A 14,822-nucleotide genomic window follows, 5' to 3' on the forward strand; every position below is an offset into this window, starting at 1 on the left:
ATGTATTTACATACATATACATATATATATATATATATATATATATATATATATATATATATATATATATATATATAATCAGTAACCAAACTTCCTTTAATATCCAACTCGCTCTACCTCGAAATAATGTTTTCATATATGTTGCCGAAGGGAATTTTTAGTTGATAATAAGTTCTTCGTCCCGTGGGCTCGAACCAACGAAGGACAAGAACTCAGGACTTCCAGTGGACGTGTTTACCCACACGGCCAGCAAGTGAGTATAAGTGGATATCGGCTCCCATCTACAAATCCCGTCGAACTCAGGTGTTTGTATTTAGAGTCGATGTCCACCCACCTCTGCCATGCTGACCATGTAATGCCTTTGTCGCACGCAGCCATATTATGACTTTATCACATCACCGTGATTCATATACAATCAGTAAGCTACAAACGTCCTTTAATATCCAATTCGCTCTACCTTGGTGGGTAGATATCGACTTTAATACAAACACCTGAGTTCGACGGGGATTTGTAAATGGGAGCCGATATCCACTTATACCTCACTTGCTGGCCGTGTGGGTAAACGTGTCCTCTGTAGTCCTGAGTTCTTGTCCTTCGTTGGTTCGAGCCCACGGGACGACGAACTTATTATCAACTAAAAATTCCTTCGGTAACATATATGAAAATATATTATTTCCGAGGTAGAGCAATTGGATATTAAAGGACGTTTGTTGCTTACTGATTGTATATGAATCACGGTGATGTGATAAAAAAGTCATATATATATATATATATATATATATATATATATATATATATATATATATATATATATATATATATAAATATATACACACACACACACGTATATATATATATATATATATATATATATATATATATATATATATATATATATATATATAAATAAAACAATGCTGGGCTGTACATGAGTGAATATACACACATACAAACACATAAAGACACACACTCACATATAATATATATATATATATATATATATATATATATATATATATATATATATATATATATATATATATGTGTGTGTGTGTGTGTGTGTGTGTGTTTGTTCGTATCCGTGCCCACTTATGTAGAGCCCAGCATTGTTTGCAAGCAATGCTTCTGCCAATATTTGAAAGCACAAAACCTACTAAAAGTTCTTCCTATTTTCCCTACTATTTAAAAAACTGCTCTTGCTTCACATCTGGGTTTCATGAAAAATGTCAATATTGAAATGCTGATATGCACAGTCTAGACGGTCACAGTCTTCTTGGCAATAAAACATTATATATCTGGATTGTGCAATTTACGACGTTCCCACTGTAAATGTATAACGCCATTTTGGATCATGGGCAGTGGCACCTCGTAGCGGACGGAGGCAACATTGAGCATTCACACGTTTTCTTGCGTAAAAATACTCACCTCTAAATTTCCAGTTGCATATCATATGAATTACTTATCATATGGAAGTGATTTACTATAATTCAAGTGTCACATTCAGATCTTTATAATGAACACTACATATTTTACCTGTGAAACTTTGTTTTGAAATAGAACTGAATACAAGATGTATCAATATGATCGATGATATGATTGATATGGAACCATAATATTGCTAATTACAAACATTGCCAGACTATTAAGCTTTTCATTATTCTATTTCATACATCTCTTAAGTTTGATGATAAACTTCGTATCAAGTGTTTCACACCTGTGTCATTTTTAATTCAGAATAATATTTTCAAACTGGACACTGGACTGATTACTCTCCCTGTTTTGGCTATTGAAATACTGCCATCATCCTATATTGAAAATTGTCTTGAAAATTCAATAAAAGTTATCAATTGACAATGAATGTGAGTAGGCAATAAACACTGAATACAACAACAACAACAACAACAATAACAACAATAATAACAATAATAATAATAATAATAATAATAATAATAATAATAATAATAATAATTATTATTATTATTATTATTATTATTATTATTATTATCATTATTATTATTATTATTATTATTATTATTATTAGTAAGCATGATTCGTCCACATTAGCTCTAGGACTCATGCAGAAAAGTGTGCTACTAGAAACGGCGCACATAGTGAGAAAAGTGATGGACTCCTAAGGAGGCAGGATGCAGCACGGAACTCCACACTATAAAAACCACCAAGTTGAATAGGATGACAGTGATAGAAAAAAAAATAGTAATATCCTTTACTTCAGCTGGACTATACAAATACAATACACACAATCAAGATACATGAGATAACATGATAAAAATGATAATAGGCAATATCCACACAGTTGCTGAATAGGTAGAAAAATAGCATTCATAATGATGGTATTGGCAGTACTAATACGAAGAATAATAGTAAAAAAATATTAAAAATAGTAACATTTAAAAAACAGATTGCGTGCAATTAATTTCCAGCTAAAAAATTCTTTATATGTTACAAGATATATGTGAATATTTACTTGTTTACATGACAAAACCTTAGTGTTGAACATATATTATCAATCAACAATGATTATCAACAATACATACTCAATAGACACTTATATAAAAGACTGTTATCATTTCCGAGAAAAAACCCTGTTACAGGAGATATATGTTTTTGTATTCACTCATATCAAATAATACAAAAAGAATACTAAAATCTATTAGAAATTTATTATGACCGAGATATCTAAAATCTTTGTTTAAGTTTTGATGTTCATGCCCTGGGATTGGTACTAAATCTGACATTCACTTACCATTTTCTGGCATGAATCGTCCTAAGAAACTTGGTCCCACTACACAGCTAGTACCAGGTGGCACTGCTTTTACTATAACTAATGTCTATCAGCTCTGCAAACCCTCAGACCGCTAGAAATCGTCAGAAGGGGCCTCTCCAGCTGAATCAAAAGGACATTTTACACATTCGAAAGAGTTTTGTTTTTATTTAAAAACATACTCGTCTTCCTTTATTTTCCATAAAAAAAATAAATGGTACTGCTTTGGGTATTCCTATTTGTGCAGCCAAAGGCAGTTCTGCATGCGCCAACCATTTTGGATTCCCTGTTGACGTCTCTGATGGCGGTCTTCATCTGCTATGAGGCCACATTGTCCGCTATCCAAAATTATGGTGGTTGATAAGGCTCTGGATTTACTATGGATGCATTAGTGAGTAGTACATTCCGTAATGTGTGCAGCAAGCTTTATTTTTTAACATTTTAGACATATAATCTTTACACATATCTTAATTTCTTTGAAAAGCACATTATTCTTTCTGTCTGATTTATTTTCCAATTGCTATTCGTTCTTGGACCTACATGGTTCAGTTGTGTACACTCTCAAGAATGTGCTGCAGCGTAACATTTGAATGAATGAGTTATACTCTGGCAATTCCCACTCATTTACCACATTAGACAGTGTCACTCAGTCATTCAGCATTTTAGAGAGTGCACTTTCAGTCATTCAACATTTTAAACAGTGGCACTGTCAGTCATTCAGGATTTCAAACAGTGAAAAGAGGGAAGTGGAGTGGTTGGACAGCAAAGATAAAGAGATCCAGAAAATCAGACGAAGTACAAAGGTCTAAAGGTGATACTGGGAGAGACGCCACAATTGCACTAAGAAGTTATATTTAGAGAGGCTGAGCAACAAGATGTAAGAAAAGAAGCAAGAATGGAGGCCACGTAAGTTGCTACACAATTTTTACAGCTAGGGGCCAAATGGATCCTGTGACTACCCTTTTGTAGTACCCAGAGTGCACTGCTATGGGAATACAGCACTATTCAATAAATGTGTAATATTGTAGTACTGACCCTTCCTTCACTCAGTTCTCTGCATTAAGAAGCTATCTACAAAAATATAGGTATGTGAAGTTGCATCATAGCAAACACCCTGATAAGAATAATTATCATTGCAGCTTCCGCAATGGAAAACTTATAACTGATTTAATTTCTTGCAGGAGAAGTAAGGCATCAGGTTATATTTGGCCTCTTATTCCTTATGTAGTTAGGAAATGAATATTAGGAAGATAATAAAATATTTCTAATGTATAACTGTAAATGGTGCTGTGATAATGTTTTGATGGAATTAAAACATTTTTTCTTTCTATTTTAAGAGTTCAGGGTATCTCATGAAGTCAAAGACAGCCTTAAAAATTTTGCAGAATAAAAATTCGACTATGAATTCGACTTTCCTTGCATAAAAATTGACCCCAATGAAATACAAAAGAAACAATTTCGATGTTAGGAAAAGACATACCAGTGTCAAAATTATTTGCTGTTTAATTTAAGATAAAAAAGCTTAAATCACCAACATCTTTACATTGACTGCACATTTCATACTTGGAAATATTACTAAAAGCAACTTTTGCATTTAATCCCTGAAGAAATTGGCTGATTGTATCATTATCTGGTATTACAATTACTTGGAGAAATCATAGCTAAAGAAAACAATGGCACAAATTTTGCAAATATCACCTGATTTTGTGTAAATTATGTTGAAGCAAGATAACCTTAATTCCATTAAGCAGTCAAATTTCTCTTCCTGTGAATTTTACATGTAAATCAACAAGAGATAATAAATAATTCTCCAAGGCCTTTATTGATGCAAAGTGTCTTCAAGTCTTCACCAACTTCAATGTACGTATGGAAGGATTCGTCAGAATCACTCTCATTATCAAAGAGTTCGCTATAATCAATCTCCGAATCTGTGGAGTCGTTGGAATCAGCCTCAAAATCCATGGGTTCACCAGCATCACTCTCCGTTTCCATAACAAGAGTTATTGACCTTAAAGGTTGAATGGTCAGTGACTGGAGTAGATTCTTTATATCACACCCTGACGAAAGACGAAAATGTGAGATAAGATCTATTGTACTTAATTGCACTTCCTCTTACTCAAACATACATATATATATACATGAATATGTACATTCATACATACATTCACATATATATATACACATATATGTATATATGTGTGTGTGTGTGTGTGTGTCTATATACATATATTCTAAGGATCACCCTACTATTATGATTTTGGGGAGAACAGGTTAAGATAAAAACAATACACACTGTACATACTTTCATTTCTGTTATTCTATACCATTTTTATAGTCTTTCATGTTCCACCTTCTCCTTCTCCTGCTAATCATGCTCATTTTAAATCTGCTAATACAGGACAGAATGAAAGGTAACATGTCCTTGCACGACGGTTAACTTTTACTATTGTTACGCACCTGCTGATAAGGCAATCTGTACATTAACTGTTCCTTCTGTCAGATTTGTTGGAAACGTCCTATTTATGACTTGGGCAATACGATCCTCAGTAACATCTTCCATGAAGTAACTTAACTTCAGTTCCTTCGCTGATCTAATCAGAGAAATAGGCCGAAGACTCTCTAACTCTTTCTCTGCACCACAGTAAATTTTCAGTCCTATGCGAAGGAGAAATTTATTGGAATTTTTATAGAGATGAGAGAATGTTATCTGCAACAGCAGACGCCAATAACTGAATACAGTATCTACAAAACAGAAGCAGTATAACACAAACAATTTCTTATATATAACACATCCAAAATGAATACATACATATACAGTATATATATATATATATATATATATATGTATGTATGTATATATATATATATATATATGTATATATATATATATATATATATATATATAAAATGAATATATATATATATAATATATATATATATATATATATATATATATATATATATATATATATATATATAGACAGATACACATATAACTATGATTGTTATAATCACACTGACACATGAGTTATATATCCAAATTTACCGCAGGCAAAATGAGACACTGAGCGTAAATGCTGAAGGGTTTCGACTTTAATGTTAAGACGTTTTCAGAAGACTGATACACTGTAGTAAAAATTTACAATATATGACGTAGGCGGGGGTGAGTTCAGACGAACATACACAATTGTTTAAAACCAAATATTCGCACATGACAGGTGCAGGGGTGCGGCCATATACTCACTTGTGTCTCAAGTATTCTCTTAAAAATCTATTTATGTATGCGGGTGTCTGCCAACCTCTTCCCGTCCATGCCAATTATCTTTCATAAAATCTGTACATTCTACATACTTCTATTCCATTTAATTGATTAAGTTAATACAGGCCTTATCTGACATTCACATTCTTACAAAAGCTTTCTTTTATAAAACTAAACTCAGTTGTCTTTCTTTCCAGTGTATTGTTTGAATAAACTATCTTTTTTGTCCCTGCAAAATTGACTTTATGATTGTTTTCGGTAACATGTAAGAAAATTCCACTGTTTACTGTGCAGGTCTTACATGTTTTAATACTTTTCTGCTCTTTTTTCCAACAATTGTTCAGTCTGGTCAATATAGTGTAGGTGCTTATTTCATTCTTTTAATCTTTTAAATGCTACAATATCTCCAAAATCATTAAGCTGACAATGAATATATTTGAAACTATTATTATATGGCAGTATCCTTTTTGTCATTTTTTGTAATTTTGAAAGATTTTTTGCCGCTATTAATGCATTATCTCATTCCTAAATATACCTATTACATCATCAATCTATTCAGGGCTACAGATAGGCAATACCCTTTAAAATATAGATGTGAAAAATGATATCTTGACGTTATTGCCATGACCAGAATATAAGTTTGTGTAGACAGAAATATTAGGTTTTCTGTACACGCTGTATTTAAACCTATTTCTAATTCAGTGTTTCAAAATAGACAAACAGGGAGACTGCCATCATTCTCAATATCTACAGAGAATTCTATTGACGGAACTATTCATTTCATTTACCAAAGAAGGTATTTACATTTTCATTTCTTGGCTAGATACATATCTTCAACATACCTTAACCTTAGTAGAGTGCGTGGAATGATTTTTATTTTATAATTATATTTTGATTTCGAGAAATTCAAAATAGAAACTACTTAAAACTAGAGGCAAAGTCAAAACAGGTCAGGATTTACATACAGTGTTTCATTTTCCCTCTGGAATAGTTGGATACATACATATTTAAATACATTTTTACATCGACAAACAGGTGTATATATACATATGTATACACACACACATATAATATATATATATATATATATATATATATATTTGTCTTGATAGATATATAAATAAACAAATAGATAGATGGCATACACACATACAAACACAAGCACACGCACAGACTGGTCACTATTTACCATATATAGATAGGCTATAATAATGATAACCACAATACCATCTTAATTTCTCGATTTTTTCACTTTTTGGATACGCTTGTCACTACAAGAAGTTCTGATTTTCATAGCAACGATTGATGTAACACTTGGCAATGACGGTAAGGCTGGGTCTTTCCCAGCTCTTAAACACGTGTCTGAATTCAACAGATAAATATGCATATGGGCAAGTGTAAACTTATACACCCCTCCATTGTCCGGTGGTTTTAATACTCTGAATACTGGTTCGAATACTTCTACGGACATCGGAATTTCTTTATTTCATTCTTAATTGGGATCTAAATCTTTTTAATGCAAAGTGTATCCAAGAAGTGTGAAGAAATCGGAAAGTGGGCATTGCAGTGATTAAAAGCTGCATGTGTATATGGTCAATAGTTATAAGTAGAGCATATATATATATATATATATATATATATATATATATATATATATATATATATATATATATATATATATATATATAAAATCCAAATAACACAAATCCACCATGTACAAACTTGTTACTATCACAGAAGACCTGAAAATACAGAAGGGTCAAAAGAGAGATTGCTTATTTCCAACCCCATCTGCCTCCATCTTGCAGGAAACAAATAATACATTATTTGGTTTCTTGAAGATGGAGGCAGATGAGTCTCTGAAAGAATCTTTTCATTTAAATCTTCCATATTATTCATATATATATATATATATATGATACACACACAAATAAATATATATATATATATATATATATATATATATATATATATATATATATATATATATATATGTAGAATCTACTGGCTACTTTTACCAGGCACATATGTAATTCTAATAGCCACAATGCCCTCTTAACTTCTCGAATTCTTCGCGCTTTTTTGGATGTGCTTGTAACTACGAAGCCGTACATACAGACACAAGAAATTGAAGACTGTGATTGCCGGTCGCGGGACACGAACCCGCGTCGCCTTTAACCACAAGGAGGTCACGTTGCCGACCTGACCACAAGAAGGATAAAAGTTTATCACCTCTTGTACATACATATACCTGTCGTTTTCAGATATATTTGTTAGAGCTGGAATAGACCCATCCTCACCATCGTAGCCAAGTGGGCAATCGTTTTTATTGTTTTTCAGGCTGAAATATATATGTACAGCTTCGTAGTTACAAGCACATCCAAAAAAGCGCGAAGAATTCGAGAAGTTAAGAGGGCATTGTGGCTATTAGAATTACATGTGTGTCTGGTAAAAGTGACCAGTAGATTCTACATATATATTTCAGCCTAAAAAGCAATGAAAACGATTGCCCACTTGGCTACGATGGTGAGGATGGGTCTATTCCAGCTGTAATAAATATATCTGAAAACGACAGGTATATGTATGTACGAGAGGTAATAGACTTTTATCCTTCTCGTGGTCAGGTCGGCAACGTGACCTCCTTGTGGTTAAGGCGACGCGGGTTCTTGTCCCGCGACCGGCAATCACAGTCTTCAATTTCCTGATGTACGGCTTCGTAGTTACAAGCACATCCAAAAAAGCGCGAAGAATTCGAGAAGTTAAGAGGACATTGTGGCTATTAGAATTACATATATATATATATATGCATGTGTGTGAGTGTGTTTGTGTGTGTGAGTGTGTATGCACAGTGAGACAGAGAAAAAGGCACAAACTCATGTCCATGTATCTACGTAATTCATAAAATTATCTCCTATTAAATAAAGCCCGAAAGTAAGACAGATGAAGATACAAATGAATGCCCGGGGATTCCTATAATTCATAAGTTATGTCATAAAATGAATCAAGCAAGAAGTATATTGACAGTATAATTGCTTTCCTTTCAATGCATTTTCAAAATTGTTGTGCATAACTTATTAGGTAATTACCAAAGATAAATCATTAAATACAAAAAAATTAAGTTGCATGAGTTTTAGCTAAAAAGTTTTAGTACTTTATACTGAATACAGATTAATTGTAAATCCTACTTACTTAACATATCCACTGGATGCAAAACCAGTCCTGATTGTTCTTCATAGTCTTCTAAAAATATATTCTGCCAAAACTCTGTATGAATATTGTGACGATTGGACTTCTTTAATGTTTTGTCGAGTTCTGAATGGTTGATTGGTATATCTCTAAATCGAATGTTTTCAGGCCTCAACTTAGACAGTAGAGATGGCAGGACCAAAAGGCTATCAGTTCTTTTGAAAGTGATATCGTTCATCTCAGGCGTTTTTTTCATTAGAGCAATAAGTGATTTCAAAACTTTCTTGTCTAATTTTGTTTCAATACATGGTACCAACAGCTCATCATTTGTATCCAAAGGGACACAGAATGATGCACAGATTTCATGAATGCTATCTATTGTTTTGTATAACACCTCCTCTCTGTGCTGAAAAGTATTCCTGGTATGTAAGAAATGACATCTTTTAATTCAGAAAATCGATAATCCTCATCCATTCCTTTTACAGCACCCATAAGTCCTTTTGATTGCATCACATCTAGAATAATGTTTCCCTCTTGTTGCCTTCTACTTGATTCGATGATGTCATCACAGACACTGCTTGCAACTGTAAACTCCTGCTCACTTCTGTGTCTGTGGCAGAATACCTTTTCAATCTCTAATTGCTTTTTAGTGTATTTTATACAGAAATACGATGACATAATGGCATCAAAGTTCTGAAGTAACTCTTGACAACTAATCTCCTGTTTTAAGCTTATTACGTCTGTCTCAGACCATTCATATTTGTTTTCGCAGTAATATTTCAGAGACCATTTTCTGTACAATGCATCAAATTCTTTCAGTGATGCAGTAGAGATTCCTATCTTGTTGGAGATTCTCTTGGTCATGTGCTTTTTCAATTGTAAGTAAAGTGATGTTCTGGTGCTTATTTCATTCCTTAGATCTGGACATTCAATGTAAAGAAGAATGAACAAGTTAAAAAACAGTGGCGTTTGCAGGATTACACTAGTTCCAGCATTCATGTCATCTATTTTCTCAAACAGTTCTCTTTTCATTTCTTCTTGTAGGATGGTATCATCTTTCATCAGGTGGCCAATGAGCTTTTCTGTAAGAGAGTTCAAATCCTGTTTCTGAAGATCTAACACTTTAAGGTTGAGTCTGGAACGTTTCCCTTTGTTCACAATATCTGTTAATCTTTGAGTATTTCCTGGACGTGTTGTGACAACAATTTTCACGTGTTTTGAATTAAGTTCTAAAATTTCTTCAAAAAGTTTTTCTGAATTTTCATTTCCTTCATCATACCCATCACATAAGACTAGACATTTTGAACTAATGACTGATAGCTTTACTTGACTGATAGAATAACGAGATACAGTCTGTGGAACCAAGCTTTGAAGGTAGGCATCAAAGTTATCATGTCTATGATTCCTAAATTGCATATACAGTAAATTTTGAAAGGAGGAGAGTCCTGTCATATCCACTATCTTTTTATGCCATTTTTCTACAATGGAACAGAGAATTGTGGTCTTTCCTGAACCAGCATCGCCAGATATAATCACAACTTCAGGGTCTGTTCCCATTGAGCCTTGAACTGTGAGAATTTCTTTTTGATCTACAGTGATACCTTCATTGCCTTGGCGACAACCATGGAATTCCTCATTAAGCTCCATTTTTAAGGGAATCATGATGGTACATGGGTCCATAATACCATGCTGAACTAGCCAGTCAAAGGGCAAAATCTGACAGAGGCGACTGTATAGAGACAAGAATTCTTCTCGAGAGAAATTTTGTATATCTTCAGAAAACACACTCCAGAACTCAGCTATTTCGTCTTTAAGATTTTGTACATCCTCTGAGTTTGCGGGATCATATTTCTCACGGATTTTTTTAAGCAACTCTTTAACAGCAACTTTGATCTCTGCATTCAGTTGGTCAATTTCACCACCGTGGCATGGAAAGAAACATTTGGTTTTATCAAGAGTTTTCTCGAGCGTTGCTTGAAAGTCTTTGATTTTCTTTTCTAAATCTGTGCTTGAGAGATCAGGAGCTTCATGACTAACAATGTTCCTCTCATCTTTTATTTGTTTCACTAGTCCTTTAAGTTCATCACCAGGATCATTGACCTTTTTCCGCCAAAGAGTCTGGCAGATTTTATTCAGTAATGAAATGTCAAAAGTTTCTGGAGGCCTATCTGTTAGATTTTTTATTTCTTGTGGATTAAAAGGACCCTTCTTTGTAAGTCGTACTCCACTACCACTGAGAATCTCGTGAATGGTCTTGTGTTGCCCATGGAGAAAACTAAAGTTATATATCAAGAACAACACCTTCTTTCCCCAATGTGTCACAAAATAGTGATGTCTGAAATTTCTTAGTGCTTCTGGAGAAATATTTGATCCTGACGAAGAAGCCATGTCATATAACAACACTGAGAGGTCACAGGATACACTAACAATTTAATACTTGTGTGTCCATATTTTCTCAAGATGCATCAGCACCGGCATTAACAGATTATAGACTATGAAAACTCACTGTCTTACCGAAACTTTTCAAGATGCACCTGATAATGCAGAGTATTTTACAAGAGGAAGCAAAATATTTAGTGGTAAAACTTTGCCTCAAATGTTACCCTGAAAAAAAAAAAAATAAGGATATGTAAAGACAAAAATGATAACAACGGAAGCAGCATTAATGTTAACTTCAACTTCAGTAGTGACAATGAGATTAATACTAATTAGATCGAACAATCAGATATTGGAAAACTAGATTGAAGTAACTGCTAATCACTCGCATTACCATTTCCAGCACAGCCGTCCTGCTCATATTCAGTGACATTTAATCGAGATGAAGGTTCCAACGGCGTTGTTAAGTGCAGTAGTGACACTTGAGCTGGGATAGCAGTCTATGGGCAATGAATTCCACTTTCAGATTTGGCGTCGTCCAGTCCCAGACCAGTCTATCTCAACATTGGCCTAATTACAAGTACGCAAAATAAAGGTACTTATCTTGGTTGAGTTTCAGAATAGTATGTATTGTTCCTAGGATAGGGGCTGCCTGTCTTGACCCCCTCTTATATAACCGCAAGTTCTAAATATGAGCACATTCGCAATAATAACATTACCAAGCTTAAATAAAACGTAACTGCTCCGCGTGTTCACAGAATAGTTTGAGATCATATGAACGGATTTTGGTGAAATCTGATAATCACTAAAACTTGGGAAAGTGCGATGTAATTATCTTGCAAAGGAAAAAGTATTAATCAAACTACACAATGAATCAACTGAATCAGTTCACACATATCAAGCTGCATTCAAGCACGCGAGATTACATCTTCTTGAGCGCAGAGAGAAAGGTTCTAGATAGATATTTTCTTTCTTTCACTGGAGGAAACCGTCTAGATAGAAACACCCAATTGGTTGATTAGTTAAGAAACACCTGAAAAAAGGCCGAGTCTAATTGCGATGAGTTTCAGGGGAGTCTTCAAAGCCATAGCCTTTTTTTTTTTTTTTTAAATAACCTGTCTCTGAACGAGGACACTTTTATGCATAATGAGTACTGTGGTTTCGGCAATATACTGGAAAACTGGAAAAGAAAATATTAACGTTACAACCGACTTTTCTTTGCCAGCGCACAATAACGTACCAAGTGCTAAGCGATGCTTTAAAGGAAGTCATAGAAAATGGACATAGCAGAGTTGATACAAAATATTAGACCGTATAAACTCAGTCAAGGTAATAAATCGAGTTCTCACTGTTCACAAATTTCATTTTTGCGCTAGAAACACTGGACGTCAGAGGAAAGTGCCCGTGGATATAAGCAACTTTGCACAAGCACAGAAGACATAGTGACTACGTATGACGCCGCACTCCCCTGGTCTGGGCTCCCAACAGCAACTGATATCTCTCAACGACATCCGGCCAAATCACCAAGATAGACTACACAAATGGAACATGCTCGTCATATGGCATTATTGTCGAGTCTCCAAAAGCAGAGTATGCCGTCGATTTATTAAGAAATAACACCAGACACGCGGTTGACAGTCTGCTATGCAAAATTCGCGCCGTCGCTTCGTTCACTATCACATTTTAATGACTGTGTTAGTCGTACGGAAGGTCAGGCTCTGTACGAAACCACGAGTTCCTTTACACCTCCCGATGTTAGTAACCGAAAATAAACAATTAACATCTATAGCATGCAACAGGGCCACATTAAGTCTGTTTCTAGTATTCATTTTTGTGGACGAAAGAAATATTAGCTAAGAACCAGACATGGAAATCTTTCATTTGATGACTGGCATTTTTCACGTTTTGGGACGTCTTTGCACGCCGGGGTAAACATATCAACCAGCAGTTTCATCTTGCCGAAGTGTTTAGCGCTTTCTGCCAACTTCGAGGACAAGGTCCCATTTATTGCCAGACAGCATGTTGGTCGAGGTCGCTCAGGTCCAAGGCATCGAGTGGCATGAGAGGGAGAGGGTATAAATTGAGATACTCCACACAAAATACTACACAACTATAAATGCTGGGCAAACCCAAGTCTCGATAATCCTTTGCGAACGTAACTATCAACCAGATTATATCTCTCTGTGAGAGTCGTTAGCAGAAAAAAAAAACAGAGAAAAGATAAGATAAACATCCCAAAGGCTGCAGCGATAACAATACTCGTAAAAGCTTAAAATGGTACAAATTCCCTTTGATAATGAGATACTCTTCTCTTATCTTCATCTCGGTGATTTTGCTTTTTAATAATTCGAAATGTATTCTCATAGCTTCACTTCAGTTGTAATTATTATCTATATTGTTATTTACAATGACCCTTAATATTATCCCATGCCATGCTCTATAAACAGTAATATGAGCTCACATTTATAGCTATTTGATAATAAGACCTTATTATTAATTATTGTTATTATTATTATCGTTATTATTATTAGAATACCCTGCCGTGCCCAGTAATTCCTTACAGACTCGACGTTCAGCAGACTCAAAAACAACGAAAAAGTCTAGCAACTAAAGATAGGCCCTAAAAAGATAAAAATGAACGTGCCCGGTCGTTCCCAATTTATGGGGTGTCCAACAGAAGCAAAAATGATTTAAAAGTCCACTCATATCCGTATGACGGGATCTCCCACAGCGGAAAATAAATAGATTGTCCGGCAATTCACAGTTTATGTCCTGTAGAATGACTTGGCACGTGATTTATCTATGTCAATTTTATAGCATGAGAAAAGTCTATCCCTGGATCTATCTATGTACATTTTTCCACCTCTACGTCGTTTTTCCTGAGAGATATTTATTTCCCCGCCTCGTTTACGAAATAAATATTTCTCACATAACTGACTGAAGGTGGTTGCTTGTATGAATCAATTTGATCCAGTTTCACTATCTTACATCCTAAATCAGGATATTAAGTTAAGTATATCTTAATTTAACCAGACCACTGAGCTGATTACCGGCTCTCCTAGGGCTGGCCCGAAGGATTAGATTTATTTTACTTGGCTAAGAACCAATTGGTTACCTAGCGACGGGACCTACAGCTTATTGTGGAATCCGAACCACATTATAGCGAGAAATGAATTTCTATCACCAGAAATAAATTTCTCTTATTCTTCATTGGTCGGT

At 34.5% G+C, this 14,822-nt stretch overlaps 1 protein-coding gene across 4 annotated transcripts; it reads right to left on the reverse strand.

Moving 5' to 3' along the window:
* Positions 1-2,210: 2,210 nt before the first annotated feature.
* Positions 2,211-13,082, reverse strand: LOC136826897 (uncharacterized). 4 transcript variants are annotated; one of them, XR_010849741.1, is made up of 5 exons: positions 12,953-13,082; positions 11,998-12,783; positions 9,231-11,831; positions 5,240-5,437; positions 2,211-4,839 (listed from the first exon to the last, which is right to left on the reverse strand). XR_010849741.1 is itself a non-coding variant. In XM_067084428.1 (4 exons), the coding sequence occupies exons 2-4, from the start codon at positions 9,481-9,483 to the stop codon at positions 4,568-4,570; spliced, it is 723 nt and encodes a 240-aa protein (XP_066940529.1). In that variant the 5' UTR covers positions 9,484-11,831; positions 12,953-13,078; the 3' UTR covers positions 2,211-4,567. The 4 variants fall into 4 exon arrangements, 2 of the variants coding, with proteins under 2 accessions (XP_066940529.1, XP_066940528.1); XR_010849742.1 differs by lacking the exon at positions 9,231-11,831; XM_067084428.1 differs by lacking the exon at positions 11,998-12,783 and having other exon boundaries at positions 12,953-13,078.
* Between the last annotated feature and the right edge of the window lie 1,740 nt (positions 13,083-14,822).

Source organism: Macrobrachium rosenbergii, chromosome 41 (assembly GCF_040412425.1).
Source record: "Macrobrachium rosenbergii isolate ZJJX-2024 chromosome 41, ASM4041242v1, whole genome shotgun sequence".
Lineage (NCBI taxonomy): Eukaryota > Metazoa > Arthropoda > Malacostraca > Decapoda > Palaemonidae > Macrobrachium > Macrobrachium rosenbergii.